General features: G+C 42.3%; 1 protein-coding gene across 2 annotated transcripts in view; it reads right to left on the reverse strand.

Annotated features, from left to right (window-relative positions):
* Positions 1 to 1,650: 1,650 nt before the first annotated feature.
* The window catches only part of LOC116623493 (cat eye syndrome critical region protein 2), a 176,248-nt gene continuing 152,925 nt past the window's right edge, over positions 1,651 to 24,973 (reverse strand). Inside the window, exons 11-20 of one of the 2 annotated variants that reach the window (XM_032390690.1) lie at positions 24,654 to 24,691; positions 24,476 to 24,567; positions 24,144 to 24,270; positions 22,821 to 23,209; positions 22,141 to 22,269; positions 21,097 to 21,943; positions 9,356 to 10,778; positions 7,874 to 7,985; positions 6,730 to 7,120; positions 1,651 to 6,130 (exon numbers count right to left, since the gene is read on the reverse strand). In XM_032390690.1, the coding sequence (XP_032246581.1) occupies positions 7,115 to 7,120; positions 7,874 to 7,985; positions 9,356 to 10,778; positions 21,097 to 21,943; positions 22,141 to 22,269; positions 22,821 to 23,209; positions 24,144 to 24,270; positions 24,476 to 24,567; positions 24,654 to 24,691 (3,163 nt within the window). In that variant the 3' untranslated portion in view covers positions 1,651 to 6,130; positions 6,730 to 7,114. Of the gene's footprint in view, positions 6,131 to 6,628; positions 7,986 to 9,355; positions 10,779 to 21,096; positions 21,944 to 22,140; positions 22,270 to 22,820; positions 23,210 to 24,143; positions 24,271 to 24,475; positions 24,568 to 24,653; positions 24,692 to 24,973 lie in introns of those variants that run through there. The other variant, XM_032390689.1, reaches the window with a different exon arrangement.

Genomic DNA, 24,973 nt, shown 5'->3' on the forward strand with positions numbered 1-24,973 from the left:
GACTTCCTTCCTTTTCCCTAAATCTTTCCCTGCCAGCTTTCTTTTCATGCTCCAATTTGAAGCAAGCGGCTCACCGAGTAGGGGGATTGTTGTGTAAGCTGTTACCCATGGGGCTTAACAAGTGTTAATGTCAAATAATAGCTCCAAAAATAGAGCTGGATTAACACTGCCCACTGTACCAACTTCTGGAACAGAACTGATCTGTGCAAGATACTTTGTTTTGGTCCCAAGGAGATAAATTTGGGAACACCCTAAGGGCACTCAGCTAAGACCTAAGTTCCTATTACAAAATAAATCAAACCCTATCATTAGCTGAAACAGTTAAAAAATGTTGGCTTTCATGTCACAGTAGGAGTGGTTGCAGCTGGGAATCCAGAAGTCAGAAATCAATTTTTTCATGCATTTTAAGGATGTGATACTAATATGCACTGCGGGTAGAGCTGACGGCCGGCGTCACAACTGGCATGACAACGAAGAGAACCAGGCCAGAGCAGTGGCCCACTGGCCACTGCCCCTCCAGTGCAGGAGGAGACACTGAAACACCATCTAACCAGCATCCTGTCAAATCTGGGGTTTACGAATGATTTTCACTTAAAAGTTGATTTTTTATAAATATATTAGTCAATAATAATATATCAACAGGGACAATTTAGGGGCGCCTGGGTGGCTCAGTCGGTGAAGCGTCTGACTCTGATTTCGGCTCAGGTCATGATCTCATGGGTCGTGAGATTGAGCTCTGTGCTCAGCGGGGAGTCTGCTTGAGGTTCTTTCTCTCCCTCTCCCTCTGCCCCTTCCCCCAGTTGTCAGCTCTCTCTCTCAAATAAATCTTTATTATTTTTTTATAATTATTATTATTTTTTTTTTTTTTTAAAGATTTTATTTATTTATTTGAGAGAGAGAATGAGAGACAGAGAGCATGAGAGGGAGGAGGGTCAGAGGGAGAAGCAGACTCCCTGCCGAGCAGGGAGCCCGATGCGGGACTCGATCCCGGGACTCCAGGATCATGACCTGAGCCGAAGGCAGTCGCTTAACCAACTGAGCCACCCAGGCGCCCTATAATTATTTTTTAAAAGATTTTATTTATTTGACAGAGAGAGACACAGCAAGAGAGGGAACACAAACAGGGGGAGTGGGAGAGGGAGAAGCAGGCTTCCCGCTGAGCAGGGAGCTGGATGCGGGGTTCAATCCCAGGACCCTGGGATCATGACCTGAGCCAAAGGCAGACGCTTAACGACTGAGCCATCCAGGCGCCCTTCAAATAAACAAATCTTAAAAAAAAAAAAAAAAAAAAAAAAAAATAGGGACAATCTAACACCACACAATCGGAGGTCAAAAGGGATCTGTCACTGCCCTAGAAAGTGATAAACCTGAGTGAACACAGATTTAGAAACTGGTACTATTTGGGGTAGAATTTTTCCAGAAGGAGATTACTTTCACAAGGCCAATTAAGCATAAAAAAGACCAGAAATTTTGGTGTCTTGGAACTACAACCGATAGTAAGATGGCTTTCTTTTTTTTTTTTCCCAAGTAAGCTCTACCACCCGAAGTGGGGCTCAAACTCACTACCCCAAGATCAAGAGTCACATGTTCCATGACTGAGCCAGTCAGGTGCCCCAAGATGGTCACTTTATCTATTCTTTTTTTCCCCTGTAACAAAAACCCTCCTAGGAACTGGAAAGAAAAACTAAATAAATCGGGCAGGTACAAAGTAGCTGCTTACCTAGCCTTGTAGCTCCCACTCCTGACCACTTGTAATTCACTCATGGCCCCAGGCTCCAGCTGCCTGGTGTCCCCTCATTATAAGCTGAATTCTTTACCTCCTGGACCCTAGTCCATCCTAGATTTTGGAAGGAGAGCAAAAGTAGTATATACAAGTGTGTTAAAGGTGTGTTCCAAGGGCTAGGGGTGTGTGGGTCGTACTGGGAGTGGGCCAGCTGGGGAGTACTTTATCCCTGACACTGTGTGGAATGGCCAGTCAGTTTTAGCACTGTTCTGAGGTTCTCCACAGAGCACACTCCACCATTGCCTGCACAGGGCACGCTCCTGCTGCCTGCCCCCTACACCACCCACCCACCTTGAGGAAGCCAGGTGAGACGGGCTGGGGCCTAGTTCAAACCTCTGTCCCGATGATAAAAGTGACACGTGGACACACACAACTCACACATATCAGAGCCTTGCTATTTTAAGAATGTACTTTATACAAAATAACCAGTTCATATGGAAATAAATCTACAGACCTCTGAGGATCAAAAAGCTTTTTAAAAAGTTCTTTTAAAAAATTATCCAACACACAATATCGAACTAACTATTGAGGTAAGTGTCGCTCTCAGTGAAACAGGGAATCAGCAGACCACGACAAAATATACACAATATAAAAATAAATAGCATTCCCCTTTCCAGTACTGGCCAGGAAAGTTCACACGGCTTTTGCAGCAGGAGCAAAGAATCCCTGACACTGTGTGCCGCAGGCTGGTGGAGACTGGCCTGGGCTCCCAGGAGCTGTGTGCAAGGCAGGAGAGTGAGGTACCCGAGTCCCAGCTGGGGAAAAGGGGTCACACGAAGGATACTGAACGGGGTTCAACATTTCAATAACTTACTCAATATCCACACCCCCTGTTCCCAACCCCATCCCACCTTTTCAAAAACACATGCAGGACAATCAGTTGGTTATTAGGCATTTCTACATAAAAGTTCAGTCAGTCCCCTGGTACACAGTGAGAGACAAAGACTAGCTGGGGGGACAGCCCCTCTAAATTTCTGGTTAGCAAAGGCCTACAAAGCAGAGACAGATAAACACCCAACCTGGAGACAAAGCTTGTGTCACAGCTTCATATGAGAGATGGGATGCAAAAATGTTCACTCAGGTTGTTTTCCTAAATGAAAAACAGGGCAAGGCTTGGTGTCCTAAGGCTCCATATTAGAGAGAAAGTCCAACCCACCAAAAAAGGAAAAGCGGTTTCTTCTCATGCAGCAAATCTCAATCACATTCTTAGTTCCTAGACTGTGATGTGAGCCCAGGAATAAAAGCCTCTTCATGCTCAACCCAAATTCCCAGTATTCTCACTAGAATGTTGAACAGAAAACTATTAGCCAGGACACTGCATTCCAGAAACCCCTGAGGTGTAAGAGTCCTTGACTCATACACACACGGAGCTGACTTCCTCACTGGAGGTCCAAGCAGAATCTGGCAGGGATGAATGGACTGACAGTCACAAGGGGGGGTGGGGGCAGGTAGCAATAATGCTAGAAAACTCTAAGCCTTTCATTTCTTTGAAAGCATTCTGACACTATGTAACTGCCCTTGCCTTGGGACTGCTGGGTTAAGACTTGCTGTGAAATTTCAGATTGGGGTTTAAGAGCAGTATATTATTTATAAATTTGAATTTCAAAAAGGGAAGAAAAATTCAACCAAGTCGTATGGATTGAGAGCTTGTTTCTGACATCTGTGATGACTGTGAACACTGGGATTTTGTGTGTTTTGGACAGCACTTAGCATCCTCTTTGACTCCAGTAGGAATTACCATAAATAATAATACAGCAGACAAATGCCATGGGGTAACGACACCTAATGGTCATGAGAAGCATTTTCAAGGTCTGAGCACTAGGCCACAGTGAATCGACACCAAAAGCTGGGGTCTGAGTGAACTAAGGTGCACACACCCCCTACAGGTCTTCACGTTTTCAGAAGACGAGCATGACAGAGTTTTGCCTCTTGAGAGCAGTCTCACTTGGGCTCACTGAGAATAAAAGAATCGTGAAGCAGCAGCTCATGTGCACTGCCCGAACCCAAACCAACGTGATTAAGGAGAGGCGGAGTGGCTTTAATTTTATTTTTAGAAGGTAGGATGGAAAAAGTTATATGAACAAGAATCTGCACATTTTGCCCTTACTTAACTGTTCACATGCATCTACCATAATAAATTTCCGCCAACAGCTACTTTTTAAAAGAACAGACTCTGAGGGAAAAAACAAACAACAAACCCAAACCAGAAACCTTCCAAAAAGCTTTACTTCTCTTTCTGGGTTGTTTATTTCTCCTGGGTCTTAGGGAAAAAAGATCCTAACTTATTAACAACTCTAATAAAGGCTAGCCAGGACTGTTCAATCCAACCGGTGTGAGTTTCCTCATTCCCCGTGGAGCCCAGCTACCCCCTCCTGGGGACTCCCAAGAGCCGGCCCACGGACACTGTGGGAGAGTCCTCCTAGCCCGACAGCAGATCATTTTGAGGACCTCCTCACGCACTACTTTCTAGTTTTAACATATCACACACCACCATCCCCTCATGGACAAGAGGGCAAATGCATGTGCATCTGCTTAAGACACGTGGGAAGAGAAGTGCCAGAGGAGAAAAACAGGAGAGAAGAAAAGGTCGTGCTTGGGGGCAGAGCGATCAGCCATCAAGCAGCTCAACGGTCACATGTGTTCTCTTGCAGCTCCTGACTGCTTGTAGCAGATCTGGGCTTCAAAGACCAGTAAAAGCTGAGGAGATAGCAGACAAAGGCTGTAATGCACGACTCAGTTCCCACATGGGACGCAACAAGGCTGCCGAGTCTGCTGTTGCCCTTGTTCCCAGTGTTAGGAGATGATACAGTAGTTCAGTCCTTGATACTGTTCTTCCTTAACATTTTCTCACTTCTCTACATTTGATTTCTTCCTATATTGTTCACAGCTTTTCTCTAGCAACAGGTAACAGGGGGTAGGGGCTGGGAGAGCGAGGAGAAAAGGTTACTCATGCAGGGTGGAAGGAAAAAGGGCACAGATCAGCCCAACCATTGCTTATGGTCCACTCCTACACACGCCCCAGGGCCATTCAGCACAAAGCAATACCTCCAACCTCAGCGCCAGGGGAACAGACCCTGTGGCCACTGTGCTCCGAGTCAGGCAGCAGCCAAAGGCCTGTCACTCACACCGACTTTCACGTGAGAAGAGAAAGGCTGTCAGTGGCAGAGCGCTCTGGGTCTAGACCAGCTCTAACTAGACCCGAGCCAGCTGTAAGGCCAGGTGGTCTTTCTCTCCTCCCTGCTTCTACACAGACACAAAAACAGAAGGAGTAATGCATCGGCCATGTTAACTTACACTAGCTCAAGAGCTGAATCATCAGATCTGTTCTTCCTACAGGGACAGCGCGGACGTCTTCACTCTTCCAAACCAGATCATGCCAGTGACAGCTTTCTAACCAGAATCAGGACCAAATGAGAACACAGCCTCAAAACTCATTCCACTTAAAAGCACACCAAATTTAAAACTGGAGTCTATTAGAGAAAAAGAATCTGTATTTTTGTGCACCGTATCTTAAAGGCTCCTGTGTTCCTACACAACTCTCAATCCTGCCTGAGCCATAAGCCACAACGCCAGGTCAATAAGCATTCCCTTATTTGTATGAATTTTCTTTACACTGGAGCTGGTGTCTTGGGTTCCATCTGTATAACATGGATATTTCCAATTTGTTTCTTATCCTAAATAGCATAGCATAGCAAACTTGAAACATGATAGTTCCACGTTTCATCAAGGATGCTGGAATTGGAGGGAAAGATTCTAACGGCCCCTCACAAGGCTGAATTTGTAAGAAACTAGAGCAGATTAATATTATATGGAGGCTTTTCTACTATCCCAAAGGCATGCTTAAAAATATGCTATTCTTTACAAAAATCTGTTAATTTCAGGGCATTTTTCCTTAGTTTTTTTTTTTTTTTTCTTTGTAGGATATTCAAAAGTTTAAAACATAGGAGTCCTAACTTTGGTGGCATCTCAGCTAAAATCAAATACAGAATGCTAAACAAGGACAATCCAGTGTAATTCACTTCTAAAACTGTAAAAAAGTAATTTAATACTGTAAAATTGTTTCCTATCACAGATATGACAAATGATTTCCAAGAACTCATTCCTGAAAGCTATTTTAAATCACCATGACTTATTTTACTATGAGTCACTTAAAATGAATTAAAACTATATATACTGAGATATTCCTAAATTCAAATTGTAAATCTATAGAATACATTTTTCCTATTCAAAACTGTGCAATTTCTTTATTGATACTAACATATACAAACCTGAGTAGTCACTTCCACAAAATGTGATTCGTGCCAGAAAGCTTTGTGTGATGTCTATCAGATCACAGTCCCGGCAGGTCTGTGAAGAGGACGATTCATTTTATATTCTAATAAGCAAAACACTCTAGTGATCCCAATTCCTGATACTGGTTTACAACTATCTGGTAGGGCTGGTGGCAAATCACAAAGGGCACTGCTCTCTGAAATCCAGGCTTTGGGCCACTGGATGAGAGGGCAGCCTGTCTTCTAGGCTGATTCTTCTGGTAGGCCGTGTGCGAGCACTCTGCCTCCAAACTGAGAAACTCAACAATCGGGGCAGTGCAACGGTACCCTCTCGGGCTGATTGGAAAGAAGGCCCTTAACGAACAAAGGACGGCTAACCACTGAGGAAACAGTGACAATTTACTACAGTAAACTTTTCCTACCCTCTTCTCCAGCTCCCCAAAATATTCAGTGTGACATGATTGTAAACAGATAAGGATCACTGCAGTGCTGCCTGCCCACCATCGTTAGGACTTCCATTTCTTCCACATCCCCACCCACCCTTCCCACTTATGTACAATACATTCACCACCAACAACAAAAATTATTTTTAAAAGGCAACATGAAAATTCTGTAAACTGGACCCAGCTCCAAAACACATTAATACTACAAGTAGTCCCTTCCCCAAATATATACCTGAGTTTAGCTGCTCATGAAAGTTTACAAGCACCACTCCATTCTTAAGTGTGACCCTCTCCCCCAAGTTTAAGATGATTTTCCCTGAACAAGAGTCTCAGGACTTAGAAAAGCCATCACTAATTTCAGTTCATTTGTTCTTGACCATCAGCCATACAAGAGATCCCCAACCAAGGACCCTTGCAAAGCTGGTGTTAGTCTAAGGAGTATGCTTCTAGGGCTCCGGGAATGGCTCCAGCTCTTGGACGGCATGATGGGATGCACTGTGAAGGGGTGTGGCAGGGTAACAGGAATAGAGGTGGGCAGGGATCGCTTCCCTAAATTTTCCATGTTCCAGTCTTCATGTGCAGCTTTCTGTTTCCTTGGGGTTTATTTCCTCCTTGGACTAGCTCTGAGAGAAGCAAATAAAGACAATTTAAACAAAATTAACAACTGTGTTGTTTAAAGTAATTCAATAAGCCAAAGAGCTGTACATGTTCCTCTCCATCTGGGAAAATGGCTTGGTTTTGTTTCAGCTGGCAGTTTACTTCCAGAGGGTGGACTCTCAAGCTCCGGGCCTCTGGATGCAAACCCCAACCTCATCACTCAGGTGCGGTAGGACTCCCTGCACATTAGGGAACCATACTGATGTAGCTGATGACAATTACTTCACAGTGGTCAAGGAAGAGAGGAATGAGATAGTGCGTGGAGGGAGTCAGAACACAGTAATCGGCACAAAAGCAGCACTCGAAGGGAGCTATTTTTAAAAACCTGACTGCCTTGTCTCTCTCAGATGAAATAGGTGGAAAAGGATAAAAAAATACAAAGCTATCATATCAAAATAAATGATAGTGGCCAGTTTGGAAACATGAGTCTTGAACAATCCCCAAACAGCTGGTTACCACAAGAAGAGAAACACATGGAAACAATACAGAAGCTACTTCGGTCTTCTCTTGATTTTTCCCACTGCTGAATTCACTGGTAGCACAGGGCCTGAGTGGCCCTTTTTACTTGGTTGCCAGTAGGACAGGACGCACTTTCCAGTTCAAGTTCCTCTATTAAAAGGACACCTTAAAAGATTTTCTCAGAATCACGATAAACTCACAATGAACTATTTCCTGCCACCTGGAAGAATGACAAAAGTTCTACTTTTGCTAATTTTTACCTGATCAAGAGGAAGTGTTGGGGGCTTATGTGGTGGCAGCTCTTCCCGGGATGCTGCTGGTGCTGGGGTCTTTGGGAACGAGGACTGTGACTGCACTGGATGCATTTGCATCCTATAGCCACAAGAAAGAACAGTTAAGAATTAATGCAGATATATTAATTAGAAAGGAAAGAGATACTTTAATCATGAAAATCTCATGCAGATACTGCCGTAATTATCTAGGTAATCAAACTTGGAATCAATACTGGGACAAAGCGACATTTTGTGCTCCAGATGTCATGCGGTAAGTACATGACGCCGCCTAGGTAGTGTTCTTGACGTGTGTTTAACTGGACTCCAAACATGAGGGAACAATGAGAAGAATCAAAATCTGGGACATCGTACATGAGAACTAGCCTCGAATCTTTGAAAAACAAAATGAAACAAAACGATGATAGAACACATGTAAATTAAGAGACTAGACAGAGCAACCAAATGTAAATACATTACCCTTACATGGATCCTGGATGGAAAAAAAAATAAGATAAAACAAAAAAATATAGCTATAAAAGACATTTTGGGGACAACTGGAGAAATTAAATAAGGACTCTATATTAAACACTATTAGTGTTATTTTCCCTGGGTGGAATAATAGTTTGAGATTGTGCTCCAGGAGAATGTCGTTATTCCTAGCAGATACATGCAGTCATGAAGTCTGCAACTTACTTCCCAATGGTTTAAAAGAAAAGACAAAGAAACAAAACATAAACATATTTAGTGAGGTCTAAAAAAATATGTCAAAATGTTAAATGGGGAAGAGGTTTTGGAGGTACGGTTTTAGGCCGGCACTGAAGAGGGGCACATTAGTTTTTAAGTTGGATGGTACTGGTTTTATGATAAGGCTTCATAACTTTAATGTAAACAACTTTATTTAACCATCTTTTATGTATTATTAATTTGAAAATCTCCTGGATCACAGATCACCTCACTGAGTCTTAAAAACTCCACCATTTGCAAGAATTCTCACGGGGACTGTATTTGACTTGTTTTAATTCTAGATGAACCTGTTTCTTTATTCAGTGTTAAGGGAAGAAATGAGAGGTAAGGGATAAAACCTGAACATTACATATGATCTCCCACAACCTCAGGGTTTGAGAGAGACCTATTTTACCTTGATCAGAATATCTGAACTTATTAGCAGCAATGCTGACACCTCTGCCTATGGCTCTCAAGTTTCCAGTCTCAAAATCTAACTAAACACTCATTTAAATGTTAATTCACTTTCATGAGGGAAGAAAATGCCGAAGATAAAATTGGACTCTAAGGCTGAAACATTTCCATTAAGTCTCCAATTATCAATGATTCCCATGCCTTCCTTGGACCTAGACCACTAAAGGTTATCACCTTCATTTCTAAGGCCATTTTTCTTTCTAAAACTAGCATCTATTCTTTTCTCAGAAAAAAAGAAACAAAAACCAAGGAAACCATCTAATGTAATCTTACCCTAATGGTCTGTACATTTCCTGGAAAGGTCCCCTTATTCCACTTCCAGTACCAATTTGTTCCATCATTACAGCCTGAAAGTGACCCAGGCCCTCTTCTTGGCAACGATAGATGGGGCCCTCCTGAGAGAGGCCGTTGGGCTGGGCAGCCACTGGATGGTGAGGTGGGTGAGCAGCCACGGGGGAGGAGTAGGCCCTGGGCTGGAAATGACTGGTTGGCCGCTGAGGTGTGTAAGGAGGCCCTGTCTGTAGCATCACACCATGGGGCTGGAAAGTAGATGAACCAAATCCCATCCCTGAACTCAGAGGTGGAGGAGGAGTTCCATAAAGATACTCGCTGGCTGACAATGAGCTCTGCCGCTTGGTAGCTGCATTATGGTTGTCCAGGTCTAAAAATTCTTTGGGACTCTCTGGCCTCTCCATAGATTCATCCAGCTTTTCTTCCTCTGGACCAGGATTCTGTCCATCAGCTGAGACGACTTTAGCAGCCACCGCATCCATTTGGGTTGGGGAACTTAAGGCAGCATTCAGTGTCTCACAGCCTTGCAGATTAGCCAAGGTGCTCTTATCTGAGAAGAGGGGCCTTGGTGGGGGGGGTGGATTAGGTGGGAGCCCACTTGGGCTTCCTGGGGGATGAAGATGTCTCTGCCAGTCAGAAAAGCCCTGTGGACATGGATAATAAGGAGTTCGCTGATAGTGATGATATGAAGGCTGAGGTGGTGACTGGTAGGAATACCTCATTCCTTGGTGGGGGCGATACCGGGGAAAGACTCCAGAATGAGGGTTGTTAGATTGAAAGCCCCTAGGGGGGAAATGCTGAGGATGGGATACTGAGGGTTTACTTCCCATCACAGGGCCCAAACCTTGCAGGCCTGGACTGATGTGGTAATGTGTAGCTGAATTTGGGTATTCCAGCCCAGGCATGTACAAGGGGGAAAACTGGCTTACACTGCCTCCCATCAGATTGGGGTCCGCGTTGGGAGGTGTAGCTGGGTTCTGTCTTGTACACGGCATGGCTTCCTGTAGCGTTTTGCCTCTGGGGCAGAGTGGCTTTTCTGAACCACTACCACCAAGGCCCTTCCCCTCTGATCCACAAGGGGATGCTTCAACAATTACTCCATTTTCGGGTAGAACCCCTCTATCTGCCAGAGTGGAGACGTCTCGCATACAACCTTGGGTGGCTGGGCTGGTATAGTTGCTCTCCAGGGGCCAGGTATTCTTGCTCTTTGTTGCTTTACAGTTGTCTCCAGATTCTGAGGAGTCGTTTTTGAGCTCTGGGCCCTCTGTTTCCCTTTCTTGTGGTGAGCTCTGCCTGGTACAGTCGGTCTGCAATGGAGGTGTAGGGTGAGGTAGCTGTTTGAGGTACACCCCCTCTGAAGCACCAATGTTTGGTGGTTTCTCCTCAAGCCCAGGCAAGGGATCTGCTGTAAGAAAAATGTAGAACAATATAGTAATTCAGTAGCTGACATGACAATACCGATGGGGATGGTAGTGAAAAGAACATGAAAGCAGTCAGATAGGGACAGGTGGGATTGAGATGGATATGTGGCCATTCAAGCTTCAGCTAAAAATTTGAGACTCCCTGAAAGGATTCATGATGCTGAGGCCCTTGTAAACCCCTCCTTACAGACCAAGAGGTAAGACCTAGCATCTCTAGAGCTACTCATAAAGTCTGCCAAAGAATGGAGATGTCCCTGCCTCTCTCTTGCTCTGCTGTCACAGAGTAGTGAGTGTGCGATAATTCAGGCAGATGTGTGTCATATATGGAGATACAATAAGAAGGACCAGGACACGATGGATCTGTATCAAGAGGGCTGCATCCCTGACGTCTGCCCCCTTAGAACATAAGTTCCACAGCAGCACAGACTCTGTTTTCTTCCCCACCCTTAGTACTTATACACAACAGGGACTCAATCAAGATTTCTTCAAAACAAGATGCCTACAGGATAAAACTCAGAAGGCATATTTAACATATTACAGAAACTTACTATACCCAAATAAATTAATTTACTAGACTCAAATGCTTAATTACAAACTCAGGATTCTTGACCTTGCTGTTATGTCAGACCAGAAATATGGTCTTATTATTATATATACAACAGAGTTGTTGCTCAGGTGTGATCTAAATACAATTCTGGTAACAGATCTTAAAGACAAGATTAAGGACTCATACGTAACGACTTTTAAAGACCTACTAAAATCTCAACTAATGAACTAGTGTTGGTTGAAAAATCAAAGGTACAAGCTATACAACAAAATTTAAATCTACACTTCTCATTATTTTGTCAACATAAAACATGGAAACTAACAAAGAGGCTTATCCATAGTTTCATCAGAGGGACTCTCCTTCTAAAGTTCGAATTCCAGACCCCATTTGAAATCAGTATTAAGACAATTCTGCTAGAGCTGGTGCTCACAAAGCAGGCCTTCCCTCGAAAGAAACACTTTCAAAAAGTAAGTCTGAGGGGCACCTGGGTGGCTCAGTCAGTGAAGCATCTGCCTTCAGCTCAGGTCATAATCCCAGGGTCCTGGGATCGAGTCCCATATTTGGTTCCCTGCTCTGCAGGGAGCCTGCTTCTCCCTCTGCCCCTCACCCCACTCATTCTCTCTCTCTCAAATGAATAAATTAAAAAAAAGAAAAGTCTGAGTTGGGGAAGATGGCAGAGGAGGAGGATCCTAAATCTCGTCTCATGGATACAACTAGATAACTAGGTAACACCACATCAGTATAAATAACCCAGAAAACGACTTAAAGACTGGCAGAACAGACTCTCCATAGCTAAATGTAGAGCAGAGGCCACATCACAGAGGGTGGGAAGGACAAAGAGATTGTCAGGAGCCAAGTGGATCCTCGGGATTGTCCGCAGGAGGGAGGGATGCAGCAGAACAGAGAAGGGAGCAGAGCAGATTCCCAAGCCAGGAACCCCAGGAAGAGGGGAAGACCAATCCCTGTTAACATTCAGCTTTGAAAACCAGAGGGACCCAAGAATATGGGGGGCTTATTACCACCTGAACTTTAAAATTCAGTGGGCTCAGCTCTGGGAGAGCCAGGAGGGTAGAGTGCCTGCCCTTAAAGAGAGAGTAAAACAAACAGCCCCACTGAGATTGAGCAGAGAAGCAGCAGTGTGAAAAATACCTGGCATGTATGGAAAGAAGATTTATTTACTAATGAGTGTATACTGGAGAGGCAGGGATCTTTGGAAGACCACTCTAAGAACAAAAGAACTAGCAGGCACCGTTTTCCTCCCCGCCTCCCAGCCGAGATAGATGGACACCTGCGGGAACCAGTGCAGAGCCAACATTCGTTACACAGTGAACAGTGTACTCCTGCATAAACATCCCCTCCATCCAAGCCCGGTCAGCTGCAGTCCCCTCCTGCAGTGGACTGGTGCAGAGTTACTGGCACTCCATGGGCCCTGTTCCCGCATTTTCCCGTTGATCTGGCCCCTCCAATATGCCCTTGGCTGGAGCCCATCCAAAGTGGTGCCACAAGCCTGGTGAGGTGCAAGCAGCCAGGACAAGGACAAGCACCACTCCAAAGAGACTGCTGCTCTGGAGAGAGGGGAAGATAACCACACATACCAGTCCCACTCAGGTCCCTGCACTGGGCTGGAGGCAAATAGCTATTCTGACTGAAGGCCATCCCCACCAATGAAAGCTTCTTGGGAGGACAACACAGGAAAGTGCCCAGCAGTTTGGTGCTATCTCACCTCTGGCAAACGCACGGTCTGACTCAACTCAAGCCCAAGGTGGCCTCAGACTGGTCCACTAACAACACAGGGACCAAACCCTGCGCACACAGGCAAACAGAGCCATTGCAGATGACTGGACTGAAGGCAAAAGTAGCTCAGCCACAACAGCAGGGTGCACGCAACACACATAGGAGACACCCCTGCAGCGCCAGGTTCTGAACAGGGGACACCGCACCACAGGGCACTATAGGACCTCTTCTTCACAAGGCCACTACTTTCAAGAGCAGGAGATGTAGCTGACTTTCCTAATGCATAGAAACAGAGACAAAATGAAGAGATGAGGAGTACGTCCCAAAGGAAAGATCAGGACAAAATCACAGCAAGAGAGCTAAATGAAATGGAAATAAGTAATATGCCTGATAGAAATTTATAGTAATGGTTACAGAAATACTCACTGGACCTGACAAAGGAGTGGAGGACCTCAGTGAGACCCTCAACAAAGACAGAAAACAAAAAAGAACCAATCAGAGATAAAGAACACAATAACTGAAATTAAAAATATACTATAGGGGATTAATAGTAGACCAGAGGAAGAAGAAAGAATCAGTAACTTGGAAGACAGAATAATGGAAAGTAATTAAACTGAATAAGTGAAAAAAAAAAAAATGAAAACAGAGAACTCAGTGGCACCATCAAGTTTAATAACAATGACATTATATAGATCGCAGAAGAGAGAAAAGGGGGAGGAAAATTTATTTTAAGAAATAATAGCTGAAAACTTCCTGAATCTGGGAAGGAAACAGAAATTCAGATCTAGGAGGCACAGAGATGCCCCAACAAAATCAACCCAAGGAGGTCAACATGAAGACATACAGGAATTAAAAAAAAAAAAAAAAATGTAGTGAGAAAGAGAATTTTTAAAGTAAGAAAGACAAAAGAAAATATTAACATAAAAGAGAAACTCTGTAAGACCATAAGCTCATTTTCCAGCAGAAACTTTACAGGCTAGAAGGGAGTGAGAGGATATATTCAAAGTGCTGAAAGAAAAAACACCAGCAGCCAAGAATTCTTTATCCAGTAGGGATATCATTCAGACTAGAAGGAGAGTTTCCCAGACAAACAGTTAAAGGAATTCAACACCACTACACCAGGCCTGTGAGAAATGTTAAAGGAGACTCTGAGTGGATAGGAAAGACCATAAGCAGGAGTAAGAAAAGTAAGAAGCACAAAAGCAGTAAAATTAAGTATATCTATAAAAATCAGTCAAGTGATTCACAAAATAAAAGGATATGAAGTATGATACCATATGCCTAAAACCTGGGGGGGTTGGGGAGGCATGGTGGGAGTAAAGAATGGGTTCAAACTTAAGTGACCATCAATTTAATATAGACTGCTATATGTAAAAGATGGTTTGTGTGTGTGTGTGTGTGTGTGTGTGTACACACACACCTAATGGTTACCACAGATCAAAAACCAGTAATTGATATGCAAATACAGAGAAAGAAATCCAAGTATATCACTAGAGAAAGCCAGCAAACCATGAAAGAAGACAGCAAGAGAAGAAAGGAACAGAGAACTACAAAAACATCCATAAAACAAGTAACAAAATGGCAGTATGTACATACCTATCAATAATTACTCTGACTGTAAATGGACTAAATGTCCCAATCAAAAGACATAGGGAGACAGAATGGACTAAAAAAAAAAAAAAAAACAAAAAAAACCCCTTCTATATGCTGCCTACAAGAGACTCATTTCAGACCGAAAAACACATGCAGACTGAAAGTGAAGGGATGGAGAAGCATTTGTCATGCAAATGGATGTCAAAAGAAACCTGAGGTGGCAATATTTAAATCAGACAAAATAGACTTTAAACAAAGACTGTAACAAGAGACAAAGAAGGACACTACAAAATCATAAAGGTAAGACTGAACAAGAAGATACAGCAATTGTAAATATTTATGCACCCAACATGGGAACACCCAAATACATAAGGCAGCTAATAACAAACATAAAGGAAGTAACTGATAGGAATACAATAAGAGTAGGGAACTTTCACACCCCACTTATAATCAATGGACAGATCATCCAAACAGAAAATCAACAAGGAAGCAGTGGCTTTTGTTTTGTATTGTTTTTTAGAGCGGGGGAGAGGCAGAGGGAGAGAGAATCTTGGGTTTTTTTTTTTTTAAGATTTTATTTATTTATTTGAGAGAGAACACAAAGAAATGGGGGAGGGGCTGAGGGACAGGGAGAAGCAGACCCCTTGATGAGCGTTGAGCCTGATGCAGGGCTTGGTCCCAGGAACCCGCAATCATGACCTGAGTCAGACGCTTAACTGACGGAGCCACCCAGGTGTTCCAGGGAGAGAGAGAATCTTAAGAAGGCTCCACACCCAGCGGGAAGCCTGACAGCAGGCTCAATCTCACGACATGAGCCAAAATCAAGAGTTGGATGCTTAACTGATGGAGCAACCCAGGTGTCCGGTCAGTGGCTTTTTGGAAGGCAGCTATGCTCACCACTATACCACCAACGCCGGTCAGTGGCTTTTTGAATGACACACTTGACCACCTGGATCTAACAGATATATTCTAAACATTCCATCCTAAAACATCAAAATACATGTATCTTTCAAGTGCATATGGAACATTCTCCATAATAGATCACATGGTAGGCCAAAAAACAAATCTCAACAAGTTTGAAAAGACTGAATTCATACCATGCATCTTTTCTGACCATAATGGTATGAAACTAGAAATCAACCACAAGAAGAAATCTGGAAAGAACAAAACTACGTGGAAGCTGGGATGCCTGGGTGGCTCAGTCGGCTGAGCATCTGCCTTTGGCTCAGGTCATGATCCCAGGGTCCTGGGATGGAGTCCCCCATCGAGCTCCCTGCTCAGCGGGAAGCCTGCTTCTGCCTCTGCCTGCGCTCTGTCAAATAAATAAATAATCTTAAATAAAAAAAGTACATGGAAGTTAAATAACATGTTATTAAACAAATGAATGGGTTAACCAAGAAATCAAAGAGGAAATTAAAAAATACATGGAGACAAATGAAAATGAAAACATTACAGCTCAAAATCTTTTGGATGCTGCAAAAGCTGTTCTAAAGAGGGACGTTTATAGGAATACAGGTCTACCTCAAAAAGCAAGAAAAATCTCAAATAAACAACCTAGCCTTACACCTAAAGGAGCCAGAAAAAGAAGAACAAACAAAACCCCAAACCAGTAGAAGGAAGAAAATAATGAAGACTAGAGCAGTAATAAACAAAACAGAAACTAAAAAAATGTAAATACAACAGACCAATGAAACTAGGAGCTGGTTCTTTGAAAAGATCAGTAAAATCGACAAACCTTTAGCCAGACTCAAAAAAAAAGCACTCAAATAAACAATATCAGAAATGAAAGAGAAATAACAACCAATGACACAGAAATACAAAGGATTGTAAGAGAATATTATGAAAAACTATATGCCAACAAATTGGACAAACTAGAAGAAATGGATAAATTACTGGCAACATATAACTTACGAAAACTAAAACAGGAAGAAATGGAAACTTAGAACAGACCATTTCCCAGCAATGAAATTCTGGGAAAAAACTTCCAACAAACAAAAGTCCAGGACCAGAAAGCTTCACAAGTAATTCTACCAAACATTCAAAGAAGAGTTAATATTTATTCTTCTCAAACTATTCCAAAAGATACGAGAGGAAGGAAAACTTCCAAATTCATTCTGTAAGACCAGAATTACCCTGATACAAAAACCAGACAAAGACACTACAAAAAAGAGAGTTACAGGTCACTATCTCTGATGAATATAGACACGAAAATGCTCAACAAAATACTAGCAAACCAAGTAAAACAATACATTAAAAAAATAATTCAACACAATCAAGTGGGATTTACTCCTAGGATGCAAGGGCAAATAAATCAACATGATGCAACAAGAAGACAAAGGATTAAAAACTATTATGATCATTTCAATAGATGCAGAAAAAACATTTGACAAAGTACAATATGCATTCATGACAAAAACCTTCAACAAAGTAGGTGCAGAGGGAACATACCTCAATATAATAAAGGCCATATATTAAAAACCCACAGCTAACATCATACTCAATGATGAAAAATTGAGAGATTTCTCCTAAGATCAGGAATGAAACAAGAAATGTTCACTCTCAACACCTTTATTCAACATAGTACTGGAAGTCCTCACCACAGCAATCAGACAACTAAAAGAAATAAAAGGCAACACAATTGGTATGGAAAAAGTAAAACTTTCACTACTTGCAGATGACACAATACTACATATAGAAAACCCTAAAGACCATGAAAAAACTACTAGTACTATAAATGACTTCAGTAGGGTCACAGGGTATAAAAGTCAATATACAGAAATCTGTTGAATTTCTATATACTAATAATAGCAGAAAAAGAAAATAAAACAATCCCATTTACAATTTCATTTTTTTATCTTTTTTATTTATTTATTTTTAAAGATTTTATTTATTTGACAGAGAGAGAGAGAGAGAGAGTGCAAAGCAGGAGGAACGGCAGGGAGAGGGAGAAGCAGGCCCCCTGCAGAGCAGGGAGCCAGATGGGGGGCTCGATCCCAGGATCCTGGTATCATGACCTGAGCTGAACACAGATGCTTAACCGACTGAGACACCCAGGACCCCCTACAATTTTATTTTTTTTTTAAAAAGATTTTACTTTGAAGTAATCTCCATACCCAAGGTGGGGCTTGAAACTCACAACCCCGAGATCAAGAGTCGCATGCTCACTGACTGAGCCAGGCAGAGACCCATTTACAATTTCACCAAAAACAATAAAATACCTAAGAATAAACTTAACCAAAGAGGTGAGAGGCCTATACTCTGAAAACTATAAAACACTGATGAAAGAAATTAAAGACAAGACAAAGGAAAGACATTCCATGCTCGTGGATTAGAAGAACAGATAATTGAGGCACCTGGGTGGCTCAGTCGGTTAAGCCCCTGCCTTTCGCTCAGGTCCTGATCCCAGAGTTCTGGGACTGAACCCTGCATCTGGTTCCCTGCTCAATGGGGAGTCTGCTTCTCCCGCTGTCCCTCCCCCTGCTCACGCTCTCTCTCTCAAATAAATAAAATCTTAAAAAAAAAAAACAAAAAAACAGATACTGTTAAAATATCCATGCCACCTAAAGTAATCTATAAATTTAACGCAATCCCTATCATAATACCAACAGCATTTTTCACAGAACTAGAACAAATAATCCTAAAATTTGTATGGAACCACAAAAGATCCCAAGTAGGCAAAGCAGTCTTGAAGAAGAAAACATAGGTGGAGGTGTCCCAATCCCAGATATCAAGCTATACTACAAAGTTGTCGTAATCAAAAGAGAATCATACTAGCACAAAAAAAGACACATAGATTAAGTGAACGAAACAGCCCAGAAATGAACCCACAATTATATGGTCAATTAATCCTTGACAAAGGAGGCAAGAATATGCAATGTGAAAAAGACAGTCTCTTCAAGAAATGGTGCTCAGAAAATCGAACAACCACTTGCAAAAGAGAATAGATAGGTCTCTGGAGGCAATGGAAACAAAAGCAAAAATTAAATATTGGGACTACATGAAAATAAAAAGATTATGCAGAGCAAAGGAAACAATCAATAAAACTAAAAGACAATGGGGGAAGACATTTGCAAATGACATATCTGATAAAGGGTTAGTATCCAAAATATATAAAGAACTGACTGGGTGCCTGGGTGGCTCAGGTCATGATCCCAGAGTCCTGGGATCGAGCCCCAGCTTTGGGTTCCCTGCTCAGTGGGAAGCCTGCTTCTCCCTCTCCCACTCCTCCTGCTTGTGTTTCCTCTCTCACTGTGTGTCCCTCTGTCAAATAAATAAATAAAATCTTAAAAAAAAAAAAAAAGAACTGGTAGAACTCAACACCCAAAAACCAAATAATCCAATTAAAAATGGACAGAAGACATCAACATCTATTTCTTCAAACAAGACATTCAGATAGCCAACATGAAATGATGCTCAACATCACTTATCATCAAGGAAATGCAAATCAAAACAACAGTGTCACTTCACACCCATCAGAATGGCTAAAATAAAAAAACACAAGGAACAACAAATGTTGGTGAGGATGTAAAGAAAAATGAGCCCTCGGACACTGCTGGTGGGAATGCAAACTGGTGCAGCCACTCTAGAAAACAGTATGGAGATAACTAAAAAAAATAAAAATAGAATTACCATATCAGCCATTAATTCCACTAGTGGGTATTTATCCAAAGAATACGAAACACTAATTTGAAAAGGTATATATGCACCCATATGTTTAGCACCACCTACAATAGCCAAGACATGGAAGCATGTGTCTACTGAAAGATGAATGAAGAGGTGGTATGTATATATATGTGTATGTAATATATGTATGTATATATGTATACATGTATGTGTATACACAACACATATGTAATATATGTAATATTACTCAGCCATAAAAATGAAATATTGCTATTTGCATCAACATGGATGGAGGATATAGTGCTAAGTGAAATATATCAGCCAGAGAAAGACAAATACCATATGATTTCACTCATATGAGGAATTTAAAAAACAAAACAAATGAACAAAAAAAAGAGAGACAAACCAAAAAAACAAACTCTTAGCTACAGAGAACAAACTGATGGTTACCAGAGGACAGGTGGTGGGGAGATGGGTGACACAGGTGATGGGGATTAAGAGCACACTTATCATGAAGAGCACTAAGTAATGTATTGAAGTGTTGAATCACAGTAACACTGTATGTTAACTATAGTGGAATTATAGTTAAAAAAAAAAAGTGTCAGTAGATATCTAAATAAATAAATACATAAAAACAAAAAGTAATTCTGAGTTCTAGGCCTATCACCAATTTTATGTGGAATATTCATATTTGATAAAAGATCAGGTTTCTATTCTTCAGTCATCTATTTTTTTTAATGATTTTATTTATTGAGAGAGAGAGTATGAGTGCAAATGGGGGGAGGGGCAGAGGGAGAGAGAGATTCTAAAGCAGTGTTCACGCTGAGCGCAGAGCCTAACATAAGGCTTGATCCCATAACCCTGAGATCATGACCTGACCCTAAATCAAGAGTCAGATGCTTAACTGACTGAGCCACCCACGTGCCCCTCTCCAGTCATGTATTGAAGAAAATAACACAATACATGGTGGATATCTATCCTAGAAATAAGCACTAATTACACTTTTCATCTTCTCAATTTTCAGGTTAATCTCTCTTTTTAAAGATTTTATTTACTTATTTGAGAGCAAGTGAGCGAGTGAAAGAGAGAGCACAAGCTGGGGGGAGGGGCAGAGGGAGAAGCAGACTCCCCGATGAGCAGGGAGCCCGACATGGGGGCTCGATCCCAGGACCCTGGGATTGTGACCTAAGCCAAAGGCAGACACTTAACCGAGCCATCCAGGTGCCCTCAGGTTAATCTCTTAGATGATATTTCTAAGAAATCCCTTCAATGTTTGCTTCTTAGTGGCTATAAATATGTGTCCCAGGAATAGAAGGATGGAAATAATTAGAATTTAAAGTACTGAAAATTTATTCCATAATGATAATGTTTAAGACAGTCATTTTAAAAGGCAGTTTGATGATGTAGTAGTTGAGAGCACGGATGCTGGATTGAGTGGGTCTGGGTACAAATCTCAGCTCCACCACTTATTTGCAAGACGAAGGCAACCAATAGCTTTGTGCCTCGGATTTTCCATCTGTACAAACAAGTATAATAAAACAGTAGCTATCTCAAAGCTTATTCTGAGAACTGATTTACTGTATCTACAAGTCTCAAAAAGACTGCATGGTACAGTAAGGACTACATCTGTGTAAGGATAATTACTACCAGAAATCCTTTCAGATCTTTGGACTAATACTATGACTGGCCCAACCCTGAGTAGTTCAAGAAGCTGGAAAGAAGTCTGACAATATTTGTAAAAAAGATTCCTTATGAATTAATGGTTTAAATGTCAGACGTCAGACAAAAATGATGGTGTCAATTACCTCGGTCGTTCTCAGGCTCTTGTGTTTCACTGTTATCCTGTGTCCTCCCAGGGTTCCCCAAGGTAGGCTTGGGGGCTGACACACTTACTGATGCCGAGTGAGCTACCTGTGGAAAAGGGCCAGGTAAATGGTGGGGTGTAGGCTGTCGGGGGTGGTAAGGCACACCTGGTGGGCAAACTCGGGAAGAAAGCTGCTGCATGGCAATCATCTCTGGGCTGTCCATCATGGAGTCCCCTCCTTGCACCCCCCGCAGAGCCTGGGAGGGTGCTCCAAAAAGAGAACTTGGCGTTGGGGCCGGAGGTGGCTGTAACCGATGTCCACCAGATTTACAGGGTGCTCGCATATACCCTGAAGAAGCAACTCCATGAGGTAGAAAGCTTGATTGTTCAGTCCACTGGTTTGGGGGGAGAGGAGGTCTCATCACTCGGGAATCCATCATATGACCAAGAGTGCGAGGCTGGTGAGAGGGTCCTGGCCCCATGGGGGGCTTCTCATCTGTGCCCAAGGGTCCTGGGTTTGTAGCACCATGGTTCCCATTCCAGACAGCAGTGTGTACTCGATTCATGTACTTGTATGATCGGTACATGTGGCTGGGAGGAATTTCTGAGCTTTCAGGAAAGTCTGGGGGTCGGGCTGGAGCCCCACCATGCCTGGGAGGAATAAATCCTGACTGGAATTGAGTTGGGGGATAAATATTTCCATCCTGACTAGGGCCACCCATATGCCTAAGCTGCAAGGATCCAGGATGTGATCCCATGTTACTAAGGTGTGTCAGCCCCCCACACACTTGCTTCTCTTCTGGAGTGCCTAGCCTGGGTCCTCGGTGGTTGTTAATTCCAACTGGAGGCTGGCAACAAGAAAACAGAAGAAAGCAGAGTTCAGTAGACCCACAGAATAAGGCATAACGTGTAAAGGGCTTAATCTATAGTAAGAGACTCTACAGAATGGAAGATTATGAATTGAATCTAACCTGGTAAGAGACTGTATTTCTGACGTTTATCTGTGGAACCTTTTGCATTTGCATATCCTGAGTAGGCTGCTTACCTGCATGGCAAAAGGCTGATGCTGCTGTACAGGTTCTCCAGGGTGTGGTTCTGGGACCCTAGAGGAGACATATAAATTGGCAGGATCTGATCCTCGAAGAGGGACAAATGTTCCTGGTACTGTTGGCCTCTGGAGGGCGTTGAGTAAAGGCAAGAGGAGAGGGGAAAAAAAGAGAAAGCACAGAAGACGTTAGGTAGAAAACAAGGACGCTCCTGGAGAAGGCTAGCATATGAGCTCACCCAGATCGGGGCTAGTTCTCGGGCCCAAAGCAATCTCTCACTGCAGGACAGGAAAACTGCTGTTTCTTAATCTCTTTTTCATTACTGCGTCCTCCCCCAAGAGCCCTTTAAGACAATTTTTCCCCAACTGCCCCTCAACATGAAATTTTAATGCCACAGATATGCTGTATATTTTATGTACTATGTGTATTTCTGTGATTTGTACACAAAAAGTTTTTAAAATCCCAATTTTTGCCCACATTGAAAGTGCATCAGATTGATTAAAAGAAAGAAGATTTAAAATAAGAGGAAGAATGAATAAAGAAAGGACAGATGAGGGGAGAAGAAATCATCCATATATAGAAAAATTACTTTGGAAGAGGAGCGAATTAAACAGGCTTCACTTCTCTTTGAATTCACCAACTAGGAGAAACTACTGTTGAACTTTGAGCTATTCCTTACCATCTGGTTTAAAAGGGGTGCCTGGTTGGGCATCCCACCATAATATAGGGGACGAGAAAAGCCTCGGCCATTTGAGGTGCCCACCTCCCGAGGGAGTTGTGTGGAACTGCTGCTTTGATTATCCCCAGAAGAGGAAGCTCGGCGGGCAGGCGGCAATGACTTCCCTCCATTCTCCACCAGTTGCTGTTTCTTGCTGGGCCCTTCAGAGTCCCTGGAGCGGGTCCAAACATGGCTTCCACCGCTTCGCCCAGCCCGGCTCCGTCTCTTCTCTCGCTTTTCATCCTCTCTGATCCAAAATTCTTCATCTGTGTCTCCATCTTCACCAGGAAAATGCTTCATCATTGCTCGATGGAAACACCTCTCTAAATTATCAGACATCTTGGTATACTCTATGGGAAGATACAAGGACTGACTTCCAGATACAGCTTTTACAGTACATAAAAGACAATTCTCTTACCAATGAACAATAAAAGATGCTACTTGGGTAAACTCGTGAGCTTAATTCAACCCAAGTGATATTATGTTGTGTAGCTATGGACACAATATGAAGATACTGTTTTTGTCCTAAGAGGCTCTAGGCTATATGGCTGGAACAGGACTCTAGGACTATTAACTTAAAGCAAGACAGATTTAATTCTTTAAGGCTAAATGGCAGAATTATTAAATACAGTCATTGAAGCTACTTAGTTCTTTTTTTTTTTTTAAAGACTTATTTATTTGAGAGGGAGAGCGAAATTGGGGGCACGAGAGGGAGAGAATCTTAAGCACACTCTGCTGAATGCAGGGCTGGACGCGGGGCTTGATCTCATGACCCCTTAGATCATGACCTGAGCTGAAATCAAGACTCGGATGCCCAGGCACCCCAAAGCTGCTTAGTTTTTAAGCTAAACCATTTGAGCTACTGTATAAATGACTCCAAGTTTCTATACTTGGAGCCATACATGCTTTGTTATTAGAGATCTACTCTACGGACTTCTCAAGATGATTTAAGAATCTAGGGTCAGTCTTGTCAGTGGTTAGCGGTCTCTGTGCAGTACAAACTAAACCCAGATTGGTCTCTAAGACAATGAAAAATAACCTGAGCCCAGTTAGCCAACAGATACATTCTTTTGTCACAAAGGATAGGAGTGGTTCTGGCACATATTGTGTTAAGTGGTCAGAATGGCCAATCCCATGGCTTTAAATGTACGCTTTGTTTATAGCCCCAACGAAAGGTCTGAATCACTTCTCTATTTTTGTGTATTTCTAAAAAAGAAGGTATTTTGTTCTTGGTTGAAATGGTATATGGTAAGTGTATCCATAGCAAACTCCTTCCCCACTTACCACTACTTTCCCCATTATATTTTCGACAATTCCTAAACATAGTCTTCATGTCATTTACAAATTCCTCCTTGGTACAGTATAAACCTCCATTCAGTTTCTTCTCCATGCTTGAGATATCCATGGGGACCTAAAATAGGACACATTAAATTACAACATGCTGGAGGAAAAACATCTCGTAGTCCTTATGAGGCAAAGGAATCATGCCACGGCCTGGCATATACCCAGCAACTGATTCTCAAGGAACAACAGGTGAACTTAAAACAAAAACCAGCAACAAAAATCAAGAAAGAAACAAACACCATAGTAAGTATAACTGCAAAGGTAGCCTCTACCTTAATAATCTGGTAATAGTTTGGGGCATACGATTCATCCACAGGTTCTAAAAAGGGCCAGGAATCCTTGTGAGCCTTTACCACATCTAGAACTGAAAGCCAAAGAAAAGAGCTTAATTAATGCACTTGACTGGAGTACTTGTATCAGAAATAATAATAGTTGAGAATGGGAACTGACCTTTATACATGGCAGTGAAATCATCATCCAACTCAAAGCTGTGAATCACAAAATAAGAAATAGTAACTTTGACCACCTTCTCTCCTTAGCTCTCTTAATTCAATCACAGACACATAGCTGATTACACCAAGGTTTGGGACAGTCCCAATGAACTGTTTTTAAGGTAAGTCTGTAAAACTGATAATCTCTAGAAAATAATTATGAAGATGAAGGTTAGCAAGCCTAAGCAAAAAAAAAAAAAAAAAAAGGGGAGTATCATTTTCATCATCTGTAAAATGATAGGGTTGACTTAGATGATCTACAACTTAATTTATGATTCA

The sequence above is a fragment of the Phoca vitulina genome, unplaced genomic scaffold (assembly GCF_004348235.1).
Source record: "Phoca vitulina isolate PV1807 unplaced genomic scaffold, GSC_HSeal_1.0 scaffold59, whole genome shotgun sequence".
Taxonomy (NCBI): domain Eukaryota; kingdom Metazoa; phylum Chordata; class Mammalia; order Carnivora; family Phocidae; genus Phoca; species Phoca vitulina.